The sequence below is a fragment of the Tachypleus tridentatus genome, chromosome 8 (genome assembly GCF_004210375.1).
Source record: "Tachypleus tridentatus isolate NWPU-2018 chromosome 8, ASM421037v1, whole genome shotgun sequence".
Taxonomy (NCBI): Eukaryota; Metazoa; Arthropoda; class Merostomata; order Xiphosura; family Limulidae; genus Tachypleus; species Tachypleus tridentatus.
Window position 1 is genome coordinate 109869397 of NC_134832.1, and position 18318 is coordinate 109887714.

Genomic DNA, 18318 nt, shown 5'->3' on the forward strand with positions numbered 1-18318 from the left:
GGAAAATCAAATTGAATACAACTTTACCGACCTGCTCGAACTTTAACTTCTCTACTACCTATGGTTCCAAGTGTGTTGCTAGCCCTGCATCTGTAAACAGTATCGTGGACGTCAGGGCGAAACTCTTCTGGTGGAAAAGGAGGAAACACTAGTGAACCGTCCTGTCGCACCTCTCGCGTAACTGGAACTGAAACAACTGGCTTTCCATCACGAACAATCCATTCCACTTCCGGACGTGGTTGACCAGTGGCTCCACATGTAATCACTGAACCTGTTGTGTTAACAAACATCACATTTCCTGGCGGATCATCTACAAATCTTGGTCCTTCAATATTTTCAAGAGTCCCAGGTTTGAGGATCGCTGATAAAACACGTGGAAGGTAAACTGCGTGTGAAATTAAACTTGTGTTCTAAAATCTTTCTAAAAACAAAAGTAAGTCCAAAGTAAAGTGCAAGCATTAAAAAAAACGTAGTAAAATGTTTAACATGAAAGAAAAAAACTTAAGTTATATTTTATACAAAAAAAACAGGGAGGATTGAATAAATATTTACGTTTATTTAAAGACAGAACAGATGCCCCAGTTTTACTGCAGACAACATCATGTTTATGAATAGATCAGTCAGAATACGTAACTGTTTACTTAAATAATACTAGTATTATTACGCAAAGATAAAGAATATCCTTTTACTTGAGTAAAATTAGCAGCATTTTTGTATATGTACATCCTTTTATTTAAGTAAAATTGCAAGCATTTTTGTATAATAGACAAAAGTTTGAATTTACACCACAACAGTATCTATGACAGTATGTATAATAGACTGAATGTTTAATATTTGTTTTGTAACATTTGTGTTAGTGAACTTGTGAAATAAATTTTTTACTTGCGACTTGAATATTATATCACAATAAGATATTATAAGCCGATCAAGGACGTTTTAATAATATATCGTTAATTTCTTACAAAATATTGATTCAAAGCACGAAGTGTTGTTAGACAAGTTATTCATCAATAACAGAACAGACAGCTATTAAGCTACGACTATTACTTTTGAAACATGAACAGATATGTATTCCTCAGTTGAAACCAAACAAAATATAAACAGAATTCCTTACCTCCTTCACGCCACGAACAAAAGCTGACAAACAGAATAACTCTGAAGATTCCCTCAGCCATTGGTCTGTAAACAAGAAATATCATCACAGTCAGATAATCGGATCGAACGGCACACAACAATAACAATTATATTCCCATAATCTGTCACTGAGGAAATAAAAAAAAGATACTGCGTGTGGCTCTCTTCACCTCACTACTACTTTACTTTGGTGAGTATTTGGATTTGCAGGGGCACAAACTATCGACACACTTATTAAACTTCTCGCTTTGCAAACCTAATTTGTAGCTGGGAGAACTTACTAACATTGTCATAGAAAAAAATGAACAAATACAAAGACAGTAAAGCTGACTCCGATTTCGCTATAGACTTAGTCCTAGGTTTCCCGCCCTCTCGTTTTCGTTACGTTTCTCTCGCTCTTTGCTCTGTTCTTTCACTCTTTACCTAACGTTGTTTAAAACGTGCGCACGACCACTTTGCATGCAACTACAATTGAAAACGAGCTCAGCACGAGACTCCGTAACAGCTCGTCAAGCGAACCACGGGGGACGGGGTCGATTGGTGGGCGGCTCGAAGTTACCTCTTCCTAGTGGCTGTCGTGAGTAGCGTGGGCCACTCTAGTCTCACTTCCTTCAGCCGTTATGGAGGTATATAACATGCAAAGTGCAGATTTAGAATTATCGCTTTTTTTCAAAAAACGTACCGGCGCGTTTTCTTCATCGAAATATGTATTAAAGCTATTATTAGCGCTAGATTGAGCAGCTGAAATAACCAGAGAAGCTTCCCCTTTCCTCCTTTAGCACATTAATACCTAAGTGCATCAGTATGAATATATGCAGAAGGAAATAGAACATGGGGGTTTATTAGCACCTACTCTATATACCTACTTACTTCTCATCCCACTTTTAAACCTACTCATGCATAAACCATGTATCCTGCTGGGATAAGAGAAACGCTGACGTTGTTATGCGTCCATTCTTTGCCCAGCTTTCTTATCCAAGCGCACAAATGATTTTTTAAACTTAGCCTTGTCACCAACATGTTGAAACGTAACTATGTCATCTATATTTTACAGCATCTCGAAGTAGTTCTGTTCATGTATTTTATCGCTGTTTTCACTATGTGATCATAATGTCAAAGTTTTGCTGTCGAACATAACAGTAACCCAACACTAAAGGTGAAAAACAGTTGCAGTGTAATAAATGGGACTATCTATACTTTTACGGTTAAAACATGAAATTACAATTACATCTTCAAACTATGTTATTAATAATTTACAGTGAAAACATTTCACTTGATAGTTAACTTTTGAAACATGAGTATTTTCCTATCTTTAGCAGGAGCTTTCTAATGTTATTGGTATTTTTTAAGAGAATTTGCACGACACAAAACATGATCACTTTTTAATAGAAGATATATAACAAACAGACTACTGACTGTAATATATATATATGTGTGTGTGTGTATGTCACTCTACAACCTCCTTGCTTTGTAGTGAATTCACGTTTTTTGTTGTTGTTGTTTTTTTCTGGTTAACCACACGCGTGCGTTTTCTCAGACGCGATCCACTTACAACAGGCGTATCAGAATTCTATAAAGAAAGGTCGAAGCCACAATAAAAACAAAATGGACCCAATGTACAAAGTAACAAGAAATCTATTTTTACAAATGCCTAAGGCTATTGAACGAACAGGAGCACAGGTATAATCCAGGAGGTTTGTATGGTTCTGAAGCATTATATGGTATATTTCAATTTACACTACTGCATATCTCTGATTTCTTTTCGACTATCCCCTTTCTTCTTACTTATTTTACTTCAGTATCCGAACTTGATTTTGGTATATAGGCAGACAACGACAAAGCTACTGCACCAGCTTCTTAGTCGTAACCAAACGTTTATTTCGATTAAAATGTAAGTGATATTTTATTGTTTTATTTTAAACCGTAATCGAAACAGGAATCCACCGATCTAGAATTGTTGTCAGTCTTAGATCCACCACTGTTACCCCCTACCAAAAAAACAACTGAATGCAAACTGTTTAAACACTTCTTTATTGTTTAAACACTACAGAAGGCACTTGAAGGCTCTAGATCATCACTGTGTCCTCAGAATGTTAAAAAAGTAACTATAAACAAATTGCTAACTGAGAAGTTTCTGAGCTTTGCGCAGCTAAACACTATTTAATGAAGTTATGAATTCGATGTTCAAATTAAATGATTTCGAGTATTCGTTTAAACGTAGAATGGGTAGATTTTAAATAAAAAATTCCGGTGTCTAACTTATACTCTTTGGACATGAAATATTTTATCTGTATCTATTTAAATCAATGAGAAATGAGAAACAGACGTTTGAGTTATACTTAAAGTTTGGTTGATGTTTACATTCAAAAGTTAAACTTGGAGATATTTGGAAACATATAAGAGTTATCGTTATTCTCTGAGGGATTTTATTGTTAGTTACTAACTAAGCTGAATGCTTTTCAACAGACAAAAACGTGTACAATTTAAAATTTTTATGACTAATTAGAATTTTACGTTTTGCTATTATAAGTACAGGGCTGTTTTATTTCTTGACAGCTCATAAGATTTTAAGAGAGGATTAGTTTAACTACTAGCAATTGTACGACTGGCTGGTCAGCTCGGTCTTATGATAGAGCTCTTAGTGTTCATAATTAAGAAAGTCCAAAGATTGTTAATAACTATTCTAAAATTTCCGTTAAGTGTTGGATTTCTAGTTCACTAAATAAAGTTACTCTTTTACTTTCAATTTTTTCAGCGTTTTACATTACAAAACTGAGTTGACAGTTTTCATAAATAATTAGATGACCAGTGAAAACATTATGTTCAGCAAGGACTAAACTATCAGTCTTCAGAAATTAACTTGAAATTTTAAGCTTTCTTACTCTCTGTTTCAATTGTCTACGAGCTTTTCTAACGTATAAGTCACAACAGTAAAAGATAATTTTAAATATAACATGTTTTCTAATGATTCTCTGTTCCAGTTGTCTACTAGCTTTCCTAATGTATGAATAACAACAGTGAAAGATAATTTCAAAGATAACATGATTACTGAGAAATATGTTGGTAGGTTCTTTTAGTTTAATTACAAGGATTATTAGTGTATGTTCTCTTACTGAAGTGAAATTCGATCAGGATTTTTTTGCAGATTCTTTTTATTATATAGCTGATTTGAAGCAATAAAGGAACAGAGACTGTAAACATGAAATCCTATAGTATATAATTAGGCATTAAATTTTGTGTTGTTTCTTTCGTGGTCAATGTGCATAATTTTCCTTGGGAGGGTATTTCTCGGATACTTAACTTCCTGGGATATTTTACCATTTCAAAAGGTTGTTTGGTCTAAAACACCAGTAACTAAGGAAAAATAAATATTTTACAACAGGTACAATTCAAATGATAAAAATAGTATTATGATAAATAATAAATTGATAAACTTCAAATGTCATAAAAACTGAACAAAATATTAAATTAAAGAAACAAGCAAAACTAGAAAAATTAAAGTTGGCGTAAAACATAAATTATAAAAATGGTACTTGTTATTGTTATCTTAGTACAAGGCTACACAATTTACTATCTGCACTATGTTCTTCGCGGAGAATTTAAAACCAAAATTTAGCATTGTAAGCCTGTAAATTTACGTCATTTACTTGTTATTTTATGTCTATTTTTCTTTTAGTATATTCAGAAATAAAAAAGTTTTATTAATTTTAATTTTTAATACTATTCTACTCAAAACCTAATATCTAATTTAATGTAGGAATCGAAAATTTTCCATTTGCACATTTAATTTGGTGGAAAAGGGTGACTAGACAGCTTACCTCAAAGCTGGTTTTGTATTATTTGTAGAAGATTTAAAATGGCTACCAAAATGTTTAATCAAGAAGTACAGCCCCTTGGTGGCTCAGTGGCTAACTTGAAGGCTTATAACGCTAACATTTTGGTTTCTAACTCTTGGATAGCACAGCCTAGATTGCTTATGAGTGCATGTTTATGATTAAAAACAAGTAAGAAATACAGATATATAAAATAATATCTTATACAAATTTTATCAACAGTAATTATAAATTTACCCTTTCACGCCAATTTTGCTTGAATGTAATTTTCTTAAACATTCTAACTTTTTTATTTATTCCTGATAATTTAATTTTAAATTACGTATTATGCCTAAAATAAAAAAATAGCTATTTTGTCAGGTTTTTATGTATGGGCAGTATTCTTTACAGTAGGTATCTGTGTGTTATTAGCGATACATTTCAACAATAAACAAACAAAACATAATCCACTGGTTTTAAAATAATGTATTAAAACAATACAAACGTATTTACAAATGTTTATTACACAGTTATTGTATCCAAATTAATTCTCTTTATCATCAAATTGCACACAGGCTGGTTCAGTTACTTTTGGGTGCAATTTGACAAGACGAGTTATTCTTCTTCTTTTGTTATTGCAAGACAGTCTATAATAAATTTACTTTAAAATCACCACTACACAAGTTGCTCACCACTGTTGTATCCGGAGCCTTAAATAATTTTATATTTCTTCGAAGTCCAGACAGACTGATTCAGTTGCTTCAGAATACAACATAAAAGTGAAGTATTTCATCTGTACTCTGTTAATACAATATAATCTTTGATATTTCACTTTATAAATAACCACTATGTGCTATTTATGACTAAACCTAAAATGACGCAATTTCTATCTAACTAACTAACTGTATAACTCATTATGTCGAACTACATTCTGGATAGGTATTATGGTCTGACCAAGGACTAGAATGTTCCATATACTATGATATATCATGGTGCAATAATACTCAATGAAAACAACTAGAAAATATTAGAAGGTTGTAGTAATACAACAAGCATCAATTCACAACACTTGAACTACACTATACAATGTACATAGTTTGCAATCACAACAATTTCCACAGTTACGTAAGCAAACTTGCGATAAACTATCACTTTTAAATTTAACTAATTTTAACATTGCACTGTACTTTAACTATCTAAATCATGACTCTTTCATTAAACTTAAATTGAAAAAGGTGTATCTATCTAACAATAAGCTTCTCTTTAAAAAATATATTTTATACTACATACAAAGACTATTTTCAGTTCATGCACAAAGTATACTCATACAGTCTACACTAACATTTACAGTATCTTTGATTACCTCAATGCAGAACTATTAGTTATGAAAGTACAATACCCTCCTCACGATCGTCATACATTCTATTTTATACCTATGGATCTATGCAATGACTGATGTTCCATCTAAATCAATAACTCCTGGAATTTCCATATGACAAATAAGATGTCCAGACACTGGCGTTTAATCACAGAGTAATTCTTCTAAATATTCAATGACATGCATTAAGGGAAACAGTGCGTCTACATGTTCGTGCAAAAATACTGCCCCAATTCCAATATCTGACGCATTAACATGAATGATGAATTGTTTGTCTGGCATTTTAAGAACTGACAAACTTTCCAACATATTTTTAAACTTCTGTAACAGCAGCTGATGGAAATGCTTCCACTACACCTTGTTAGGCTAGCCTTTCGTTTTCAGATCAGTCAGTAGTGTAGTAACTTAGGGATTAATTTCCTATAATATCCTGCTAACTTCAGAGAGGATCTGACTTGTAATTCAAATCTCGTATGAATCTTGTATTTGAGTTAGTTCCCCTTTTCCATGGCTATCTGTTGGTCATCCAACTTGTGTTCAACAAATTTCAACACAGAATAGCCAATGTAGCAGTTAAATGGCCATATTTTCTGCTCTCACTCATCCAAATAGATCTTTGAGCTTCTTCAGGTGGCCTTTCCATCTAGCTGTATGGACCAGAATGACATCCTTATAAGGCTTAATGATGATGGTTTTGAACAACATCTTCCCCGTCACGCGGTTGAATGTCACTGCTCATTTGACTAAACAAAATAGCATTCTCTTGAACTTGTATCAGCCATCTGGGGTCACAAAGGCTGTCTTCTCTTTGGATTATGCCTCCATTGAGATCTGCCAATAACATTTACTAGATAGATCTTGGTATAAAACTTGGCTCCCTGTCCAGTTTAGCCATTATAGCCTCTGCTTTGTAATGGTTTCCGAGATCAACTTCGTTACAAAGTTCGGCTTTTGGAAATCTATGCAGTAGTAGGGTGAACTGTCTCTCCTCTTCATGATTACCATCTTATTAAGTGATTTTGATGTTTTTCTATGTCTTATCTCCACATAGCATTCTTAAACCTACTAAAGGTTCTTTCCATTGCCGGATGACCCTTGATGAGTTTGTTGTTTCTGTGAGTAACAGAACCAAGATGTTCTGTCCGATCTTGAAAGGTCAATCCTTGGTCTTATTTTGTTGTCATAGAAGTGCTTCTGGCTGTCTTAAGCTACTTACAAACTTTCTCAAGCCAATTCATAGGTCTTTTTCAGTCGATTTCTGAGATGTAACACGTATTGGTATTTATTCCTCATTTCTGTCTCTTTTCTCCTATCCACAGTACTTTCAATATTTGCATCAGACTTCGTACTGTTTTCCTGTACAATATATTGAAGGGTAAAAACCCTGTACTCGCTCATGGGACTTCTCAATAAACAAATAGTAAAATTTGAATGTACCTGACCCAGTCACGTGATTTCTTTCGGCATTTCTTTGTCAACAGACTCTTTAAGACTCCATTGACTCTTTCACGAAATCCATTACATTTGATATGGTACAAGAGGGTAAGGAAATGCCAAGCGCTAATGAGCCTCTACACCTCCTGCATCAGTTCTTCTAAGGTAAAAGGGGTCCTTCTACCACTCAAGACTTCTTTTGAAAGGCCTAATATACAAAACACTTCCAATATAGCTTCTTCTATTCTCTCTCTCTCTCTTCCATCAGTAATACCATGACTTCTGAATAACTCGTCTCATGGCTTATTACTATCAGGAAATACCAGTTGCTTTTGTTGGATACAGGTATTAGTGGTCCAGTCACATCTACATCTTCTTGAACAGCTTTACTATGAGAAACGTCTTACCAAGTAACACCTTGGCTACGTTCCCTTTAGACACTCTCCTTTAGTAGATGTCACATGACCTGCAGAATCTAGTTACATACGAGTATATATGATGGTCCCAAATAATGAAAGTTGCTGGTAATTCTGTATGCCATCTTCTTCACTCCTTCATGTTTTCCCCAACAATCAGCTTACTTGAGTTTGGTATTCTGTTGGTACTACGATCTGTTTAAATTATCCAGTAGGACTGCCTTGATAGGTCTGACATAGCACTCTTTTCCTGCTTTCTTTCCTGTAAGTCCCTTTCCCCTTTCTTTTGTGTAGTGAAGGTTTTTTTTCTGTGCTCTCTTGTCACTTTTAAAGACTTGCAGGGACTTAATGTGTTGCTTTTTCTTTCTCGAGCTCTTGTGGTGACTGTAGATATCTCATCATTCTCTTTTTTCCTTTCTATATGACTCTTCCAAACTTCTACTTCCTGGTATGTATGTTGCCAATCATACATTTATAAATGGGATCCTTCATACGCATGGCTTCAAGATATCCCAAAAGTATGGAGTTCTCACCTTTATTCTTACTAGAAGAAATTTTATCACTGTCCCATCAATCAGCATGCACAAATGTACATTATCTGTCATCTGATCATCAGATAATAGACTGGTTCTCACTACTGTAACCAGTGTCTCGTAGGACTTTTACTTTCTTATTACCAACACATCCTTCATCTATTGGAATTTACTGGTTTGCTGCCATCTCTCAATGTTTGTTACATGCTCCAGTCACCACTGGAACTGTTGACCCACTTGCCAACTTGAGCTGACCATCAATCCTGCACTGTTTAATTATTGTGATAGCACTTCTTTCTTTTGATGAATCTGGTAAATTATCACTATTATGTTTCTTCTGGAAGCATTACCATCTTTGTAGGTAGTTACAGCAGTTTTATATTAAGATTTCTGCAGTTACTTGTTGGTGATAGACTTGCACTCATTTACAATGTGGCCCTTCTTATAACAAGCATAGCAGCTATTTTCCCATTTGTGTATTGACTTTTTGTAAGCTTTGATGGTTTCCTGCTTCCAGGCAGCCTCAGATGATTTAGACTTTAACTGGTTATCCTTGGACTTACCAAATATACTCCCTCCATAAACTTTCATATATCATTTTGTCAGCATCCATGTCATTAAATTTAGACAGGTTGGGTTGGATGACCCTGAACCCATGGTTATTCTTGGCTTACAAGCAGGATTTTTTACAGTGGGTATATGTACATTACTGAAGATAAATATCAGAAATAAAATACAACAGATAAGCTACTTCTTTTAAAATAATGTATTACAAGAATTCAAACGTATTTACAAATGTTAATTGCACTGTAGTTATCACAGTTGTATCCAAATTAATTGTCTCTTTGTTTTCAAATTACACACACGCTGATTCAGTTACTTTTGCGCACAATTTGCAAGACGAGTTATTCTTCTTTCTCTGTTATTACAGTTCAGTCTATGATAAATATATATTAAAATCACCACCATAACTGTTGGTTATCACTGTTGTAATTAGAACTTTGAATAATGATATTTTCGTCAATATCCACACAGGCTGATTCAATTGCTTTAAAACACAACATAAAATGTAAGGTATTTTTTCTATACTCTGTTATTACGATAGAATTTGTGATAAATTCACTTTATAAATCGTAATATACACTCTTTATAACTAAACAAATAATTGCATAATCTCGATCTATCTATTTGTCTATATAACTTATTATATAAAATTACATTTTGGAGGCGTATTTATGACCTAGAATGTTCAACATGCTACAAGGTATTGTGATGCAATAACACTCAATAAAAACAAAGATAAAATCTTAGAAAGTTCTAATAATATAACGTAATACTAAAACGATTGAACTATCATACACAACATATGATTTGCCCAGCAACGTAAACAAGTCTGCGATAAACTTTCTCTTGTGAAAATAACTAAATATAACACTAACGCTATACTTAAACTGTCTCAACCATGACTTTAACCTTAAACTTAAAATGAAACAGTCGTGTATCTCTAACATGTCTTAATATCTACATTGTACATTTGGACACCAGCACTTTCAGTTTCAAAAATGGTTTATTTAGTTACACAATTTTTCCATGAAAAATAATAAAGTGATTTTTGTCGGAGTTAAGAATAACTCTGCATAAGGTAAATCATACTTTCAAATCTAGAAAACTAGAGTGTTCTGCCACAGGTCTGCGCTCACAACTAGCCAGACGACTATGAACAATTAACTTCGTTCAAGTCTCAAAGGTTTCGAAAAAATATTTTCAAATGTGCACAATGAAAAAACTCTACACAGTTATTTTGTAACCTAGTTTTGATATCTATTTTCTATCTTGTGATCTTAAAAAAATTAGCTTCCTGTTTGCTTAAATGTTTTTAAACGTAATTATTTGACTTACTACTCAATATAATGCTCTGTAATTTTCTCCAGTTGATTTTCAGAACATCTTGATTATTGGTACTGCCAAACAAATGGCTCCTCTGTGGCATAGCGGTATGTCTGTGGACTTAAAACGTTAAAAACTGTTTTTGATACCTGTGGCGAGTAGAGTACAGATTGCCCATTGTGTAGGTTTGCACTTAATTCCAAACAAGCGTGAGTTGATTTTATCGAAAATAATAGTAACCAAAGTACAGTAGAGGGCATTAGCATTTTATGTATTTTAATGCTTTACAGAAGGAAGTATTTTTTGTTAATAATTTATAGCGACTACATATAACTTTAGCAGTCGAAGCGTTCGAAGGAAAACGAATTTTCGCAATGAAAAGCTTAACAATACTTAAACAACATTATTTAACATAACGGGACAGAGATGAACATTTCGGAATTCTTCAGGTTGCTTCTTCAGTATCCAAAACAAAATAAAGCAGTACGTTGTTCCTGAGTGAATGACTAAAATACATTTCTTAAGTAACGATAATTTAATCAAACCTAAAACTTACAGAAAGTGAAGGAATAAACAACAGAAATGGTGTAGATAACGTGTATTTTAAAAGTGGACTACACGTTAATCAGTGTTGGTGAAAGTTATCTGATGTGAATGGTTTCTTTTTTCGGTAATTCTAGAACAGTGTTGGCCTTGCTACACTATAAAAATACAACGTTAAGACTAATAATACTGCCAAATATGTATTGTATCAATAAATAAGATATTGTTGAAGTACTCGTAAACATCATTAGAATAAAAATCATAATGTCAATGTGTAGCTTCTTTGCATTGTGGCTTCTGTAATACATCTACAACATTATCAATATTTTACTCATTAGTGGTGATGTAGCATGGTTGTACGTCGATGATATGTTGTACGTTAAAGTTTTTCCACACCACTAAAAGTTGTACTGCGTATGAGAAGATGTTTTGTTTTGCATCATATCTTTTTATTTATATAGCTTCGGATTTGATACGTGTGTATTTACTAAACGATCCAGACACTACTTCCGATCTTTAAAAGAAACAGTGATTTTTACAGTAAAATTAGTTATTCTGCTACTAAGTTACGGTTAACAAAATGATAACACTTATCTATATTCTTATATTGCAACATTTTAGACATATAACACTGTTTTGTTTGTTTTTATTTCAAACGTGTAACTATAAAAATATAATCCCCCTAATAACATATTTATTTTAATAATATAATACTTTGTTATGCATGTTATACTTGAATGCTAGAGAATAACAAAAACCCTAACAATACTGTCACAGTGTCGTAACGGTACTAATAGTTTATTCAATACTATGATAATTTTCAGAATTCGTTTTTCTAACAAGTTCTCAGCTGTCGACAAATTATTGTTTTAAGGTATTGGAGTGAAACAAATGTTGTTTTAAGTTTTATCATAATTTCAGCCACCTAACACATAACTGATCTAATTACGGTTTCCAGAATAGAGAAAGTGTAAAAACAAGTATTTCACATACGACTTATTATGCGCCTTTCTATTTCACTCAACACCCCAGCTCAGCAGACCGGCTGAGTTACAAACATTTGTTTTGTAAGCGACTGGTTTAAATACAGGCTCAACTAAAAGCTTGTTTCAGTTGTCCAACAAGCTTAATCATTTCTGGTATTGAGTGAAAATCCTTGTTAACAAAGGTGCAAGAGAAAGAAACCCTAGATAAATTGTTAATATCCACTATTCCTGCAAACTTGCACTGAGCCTATTAAGAATTACAGTGATTAATAAAACTTTGTTATCACGTTATTACAGTAATTTTACAGTGTTTAAAACAAAACTTAAAACAATGCTATTTTTGTCTTACTGAACGTTTAATGTATTTTAAAGAAAGAAGTGAGAAAGTTGTTTAGAAAACAATCACGGAGCATTCAATTGAAATGATTTTTTTTCTTTTAGGCGCGAAATAGACTTAAGAACTGCTTCCCGAAACATCACATCATTGCTGAGAAATTTTTATAGTCTAACAAAAACATGTCAAGATTACCTGGTCCTTCGCAATTCGACCATTATGTCTTGTAATCTTGAAGCTAAAGGTTAAGTAGTTACGTTTCTGTAATTTCCTTCCCTGGTTTAATGAACCCTCCTTCACTCTTTCTGCAGGATGGAAGGTCATTATCGTCTCGGGATTAAAAACCAAGATAAATGCGTTTAGTTGCGTCTCCTAAACGCGTTTCACAGAGTTTGCCTAATGAGTTTCCATTAATTTACCTAAAAAGACACGTTTATATAGAGCTTAGATGCATTATAACTATCCCCTTCATCACTTAAGATTCACTTATACTATTTGAAGGTAGGATATAACAATGTTTAAGCCCAGAATTGCTCATTTTAACTTTCAGAAGAAACAGTTTTGTGTTTTAAAAAAGCTACATTGAAGAGGATTAAATAAATAAGGAAATTTATGGGTTTTTTTTCTAAGATACACCTGAAGCAGGTCATAAAATATTAACAAATAATTCCTAATTTAATATTTTTAGCTCTACATTATTTTAAAACTAAATAAACTTTATTAAGATGGTCATTTTTTATATCTAAACCTTTTCTCAAAAACTTAGATTTCACTTTAATTAATTCTTCTGTGTAAGAATTTTTAATTGTTTTTTTAAACATTGTAATGTAAAAAACATTTAAATTAATTTTAAAAACTTAATGACAATCATAGATGCTTGTTAAACGAACGTTGGCCGATTATTTTTTATTTACGTCATATAATTTTCATTAAATATAAATTATTCTCAAGGGTATTTATTGTGACTTGATTAAACTAAACAAGAAGGTATGAATAGTATTAATTTAAGATCCACTTTGAGCTACAAGATAAATGTTCAGAAATCATAACATGATTTTTCTTAAACAGATTTTCTGTACACTATTAATAGACCTATAGGATTAATTTTTCTTAACTTCTAAAAGCATTATAACCATTCAATTAATTATGTATATGTTTTCAACTTATTTACTTACCACTAGATACTCAATATAGTTTGCCTGTTTTAAACCAAAACCACACTGAGCTATCTGCTTGTTACCACCTCAGGGAATCGAGCTACGTATTTTAACGTTGTAAGTCCGTAAAACTTAGAGCTGTCCCACCAAGGTACATCTGCTCAATAAAATCACAATAAACTAGAACAAAGGCAGTAGCTTTATCACTTGGTTTTATATTCATCTACTGCCTTGAACCGTTTTCTTTTTTTTTTAATTTATTGTCAAATAACGAAACTTTAACATCTCACGTGGTATGTTTCATGTTTTATCTATCAAGAAATACGTGTCCACGGAATGGATCATTGCACTGAGCATTTAATATAAATCTTATTGGTGCTCGTTGTTAGAGCAGTCTTGAAAAGTAAATGACATACTTATTTAAGAATCATTTTTTTTTAATATTGAATTTCTTTTTAAATATAAAATAACCTTGTGGGTCAGTGTATAAGTTTAACGATAAATACAATAGGCCTTCAACTAACTACAATCACAGTTAATCAAAATTCATGTGTAAGATATCGATCCCAAAAAATTTATTTTTTAAAATTTTACCTATTACTATTGCTTCAATACTTTATTACTATACTGGTTTAACTATTGCTAATATCGTATATGTACGAATACGCATATAAACGAACACTAATACAGATAAACATACTGTTCGTACATAGTCCTATGTTGTAATGTTTTTACAGTATATAAAATCTTGTTTTAAAATAAATTAACAAGTTAGAGCACTGATATGAATGATTCTAATATCAAAAAGTATTATTACTGTATAACTCTAATAAGCAGTTGCCAGCACAATAACATTAATTCACTGCCTGACTTTTCATTTAAACTTGCTTAAAAAACATTAAAATACATTGAACTTCCACTTGCCTAATATGCATACATATATATTTAAATGTAAGTCAAAGCTCAGGTTTTACTATTCAATTTACAGCATTCTACTGCTTCCAGAAAAGCAAATGTGAAGTTGAAATTGGCACACGTGGGACTCATGTTTGATAAATTTGTAACATAAAGAGCGTCAGCGAATGAATGAGAGGAAACGAAAATAAAAAAAAGAAAGAGCATCACATCGGATAGAATTTCAAAACAGCAACGACAGAATAGAATAGAAACTAAGAAGCAGAAGAAGGCCAAATCATGAATATTTTCCATGAGACGCTGTTCCAGATTTAATACACATGAAGCGTAAAATGAAAACACACCATGTTTATTCATGAAGAGGGAAAGAGATAAGAGGACTTACGGTGTAAAGAATAGAGCCAAATTCATGTTTTCCCCACTTAACATTCAATATATTTTTTTTATAATGTAATTATTATCCTTCGACTACTGTTTCAACTACTAAAAAAGTTTATTTAAAAAATTAAAAGGCTAGGTTGAACTGCATTACCTATCATAAAGTGAACTAAGTGATGTGTACATAATTATACAAACTGCTATCGAGTTATAGTGAAATTTTTCAAGCAACTGGACAGATAGATAATATTTGCAAACAACTAGAAAGAAAGGCAGATCGTCACAAAAACAACTAGACTGAAGGAATGTAATACAAATAGCTAGACTGAAAATTATAACATTAATAGCTAAATAAGCAGACAGATGATCTACTAGAGTTTGTAATTCGAATAAAAATCAGGTATACAAACAGGTAAGTAAGCTAGTCCGATAATCTGATAGCGTCTGTATAAAACATTATGGAAGAATTAAAACATTAACACTTTTATCACTTGTGGTCACATGGCATCTCATACACCTTAAACTCGGCCGGCATGGCTAGGTGGTTAAGGCACTCGACTCGTAAATCGAGGGTCGCAAGTTCGAATCCCCGTCCCACAAAACATGCTTGCTCTTACAGACATGGGGGCGTTATAAAGTGACGGTCAATCTCACTATTCATTTGTAAACTAGTAGCCCAAGAGTTGTTGGTAGGTGGCGATGACTGCCTTCCCTCTAATTTTACACTGCAAAATTAGGGACGGGTAGCGCAGATAGCCTTCATGTAGCTTTGCGCGAAATTCAAAACAAACCAAACCAAACCTTAAACCTATTAAATAACCATAAAATTTATAAAGTACGTATCCCTAAAATGTATCATTATATGTGTGTGTGTGTACGTATACATATGTTATTTGTTGACGTGTTTAACCATTACCAACTTTACTTTTGTTAATGTTCCCGTAACATTTAAGCAAAATATGATCGAAAAGTTGAACCCTAGAGCATTTAACCAATTGTGAATTCTACCTTATTCTCTTTTTAACGTGTAAGTTAAGAATACTTGTTGGACTTTTTTAGTCAAGTTATATTTACACTTATATGGCATAGAATGGCCTTTTATGAAAAACTTGCAAGAAGCCTCAGATATTACGTGTATGTAACAGATGAACAATATGATAAAACATTCTGCTACATTACGGGAAGATCTCAACTATACTATAGTTCAACATTGAGTTTGGATCTTTATGTGCCTTCTCGGTGGACTTAGCAGATAGCCCGATGTGGCTTTGCTATAAGAAAGCACACACACTTAATGTGCCTTCATCTTAACATTCTAATCTATACTTATTTTGTAAGGTAGTTTGCACTGAATGACTTCAATATTATCGTTTATAAAACAGCGAACATTTCGAAACAATGGACTCGACGAACGATGAATGGACGCTAAACAGAAAGGAAGCACTCCTAATTCGTTACCTACAACTTTAGCTGAACAATTACCTAGCTACGTCACTGCATCTCAAACTATAATGAACTTAACGTGCCTAAGATGGGCAGAAAGTGAAAACTTCTTCCAACAAACAAGTCTCAATATATTGTGAAAAGGACAGTTTCAATTTGATGTTAATCTCGGTTGACAACTTTTCTATCCCTAATGTTGCAGACTTAACTAATGATGTATAAGGGCTTCACTTCAACTTAACTTTCCTATATATTTGTATAATTAAACAAAGATTGACTTGGTTTACTTTTCTTCAAAAAAAGACTTGAGTAATTCATAACTATCGTTAAAACAAAGACGTCAAAAATAATGTATAATGCAAATATAATTTCAGAAGTGTTTTTCCATCTATGGATATTATTTAAAAAATTAATAAAATTTTCCTTTTTTTCCAAATTTAAAAGCCATTAAAACATAGGCTTAACATTTTTCAAAGTATTTTTAAAGACATTGAGATAGAGAAATAAAATAGAATATCGAAAACTTTATTAAAAGTTGTATAAATTAAGTCAAACTTACTTTAAATTTAGGCTTAAATGATATATGTAATTATTTATTTCAGTGAGATATGATGTGTGATAATTTTGTTATGTACGAGAAAAAGTAGAAATAACATTACATGCTTCTTTTTAGTTTAATATTCGTTTTCATAATTATTTTATGAAAATAAACATCAGAATAGATTTGGTTTGCATGTGTCTTGTAAGCCACAAAAAATGATAAAGAATACTTTACATGATATAAATTCATTAAATAATAACTTTAGTCAAATATATACGTAAAAACGATTGGTTGAGAAATTTTTTATGCGGAGGAGCGAACCTTCTTCGGTCATCGTCAGGTTCACAAAGAAAGAAAGAGGTAACAGACCAATAGCTGACCACATTCCTACACTGAATTACACAACCCCCTTCAAACATGTGGTCAGCTATCGGTCAGTTACTTCTTTCTTTCTTTCTTTGTGAACCTGACGATGACCGAAGAAGGTCGAAACGTTGTTTGCTCCTCCACATTAAAAAATTCTCAACCCAGACCAGTCGTTTTTACATATATATTTCTCTACAAGTGGGATTTCTCGTCATCACTGAACATTAGTCAAATATTTGAAAGTTTATTCCTAAGTTGGAAGAGCAACGCAAATCCTTATATTTTAATTTATTTTGTGTAACTACATTAAAAATAAAAATATTTACTTTTATATAAATAAATAGAATGAAAGTAATCAGCCAATAAGATGAATCTTTGTTTAAAACCAAATTAAAAAAAATAGAAAAAATTATACAGTCTAAGTAAAGAACACATTAGGAATATCATCATATTGTAACTTCTGAAAAATTTCATTGTGAAAAATGGTACAGAATAATGTGAACTGTTACGAAAATATATATATAACAGATAGTTAAATTACGTGGAAAAGTCACTAACACCTATTATACAATATTAGTTAGTGGTTTTCATACTGTAATTTCATATATTTGTTCCCAAATATTTGATTTTGTATAACTATTAAATGTTAGAATGTAATTTATTATTTTAATTTCTTTACTTTAATAAAATACAATAGTCCTCTCAGTTGACTTTGAAAAATTACAAGTAGAAGTGACTCCACCAATTGTAAAAGAACAAATCACTCTTATTTATTAAAAGTCTAGAAATATTCAACTTTATTTTGTCTCGTACAATCTATATAGATTTTCAATTTCATTTTTAGTGAACGAAAAAGAATGTTCAAAGGTGCGGCCAATGTATTACCACCTGCATAAAGCTCTGTTTTACAGAACTGGTTTCATGCTTAACTGACATTCACAGTAATTCTTATCTTTCACTAAGAAATAAATCCTTTAAACTTTTACTACAGAACTTAGTTGACTTTAGATATATCACGTTTTGTTAAATGCTGGTATAGAAAAACCTGACAGGCTCTTACA

At 32.3% G+C, this 18318-nt stretch overlaps 2 protein-coding genes across 2 annotated transcripts in view; one reads left to right on the top strand and one right to left on the bottom strand.

Moving 5' to 3' along the window:
- The window catches only part of LOC143223199 (cell adhesion molecule Dscam1-like), a 115643-nt gene extending 114033 nt beyond the window's left edge, over window positions 1-1610 (bottom strand). Inside the window, exons 1-2 of the mRNA XM_076450800.1 lie at window positions 1115-1610; window positions 32-385 (exon numbers count right to left, since the gene is read on the bottom strand). Of these exons, the coding sequence (XP_076306915.1) occupies window positions 32-385; window positions 1115-1199 (439 nt within the window). The 5' untranslated portion in view covers window positions 1200-1610. The remainder of the gene's footprint in view (window positions 1-31; window positions 386-1114) is intronic.
- The window catches only part of LOC143223204 (ribonuclease kappa-B-like), a 514553-nt gene that overhangs the window by 126072 nt on the left and 370163 nt on the right, over window positions 1-18318 (top strand). The window lies entirely within an intron of this gene.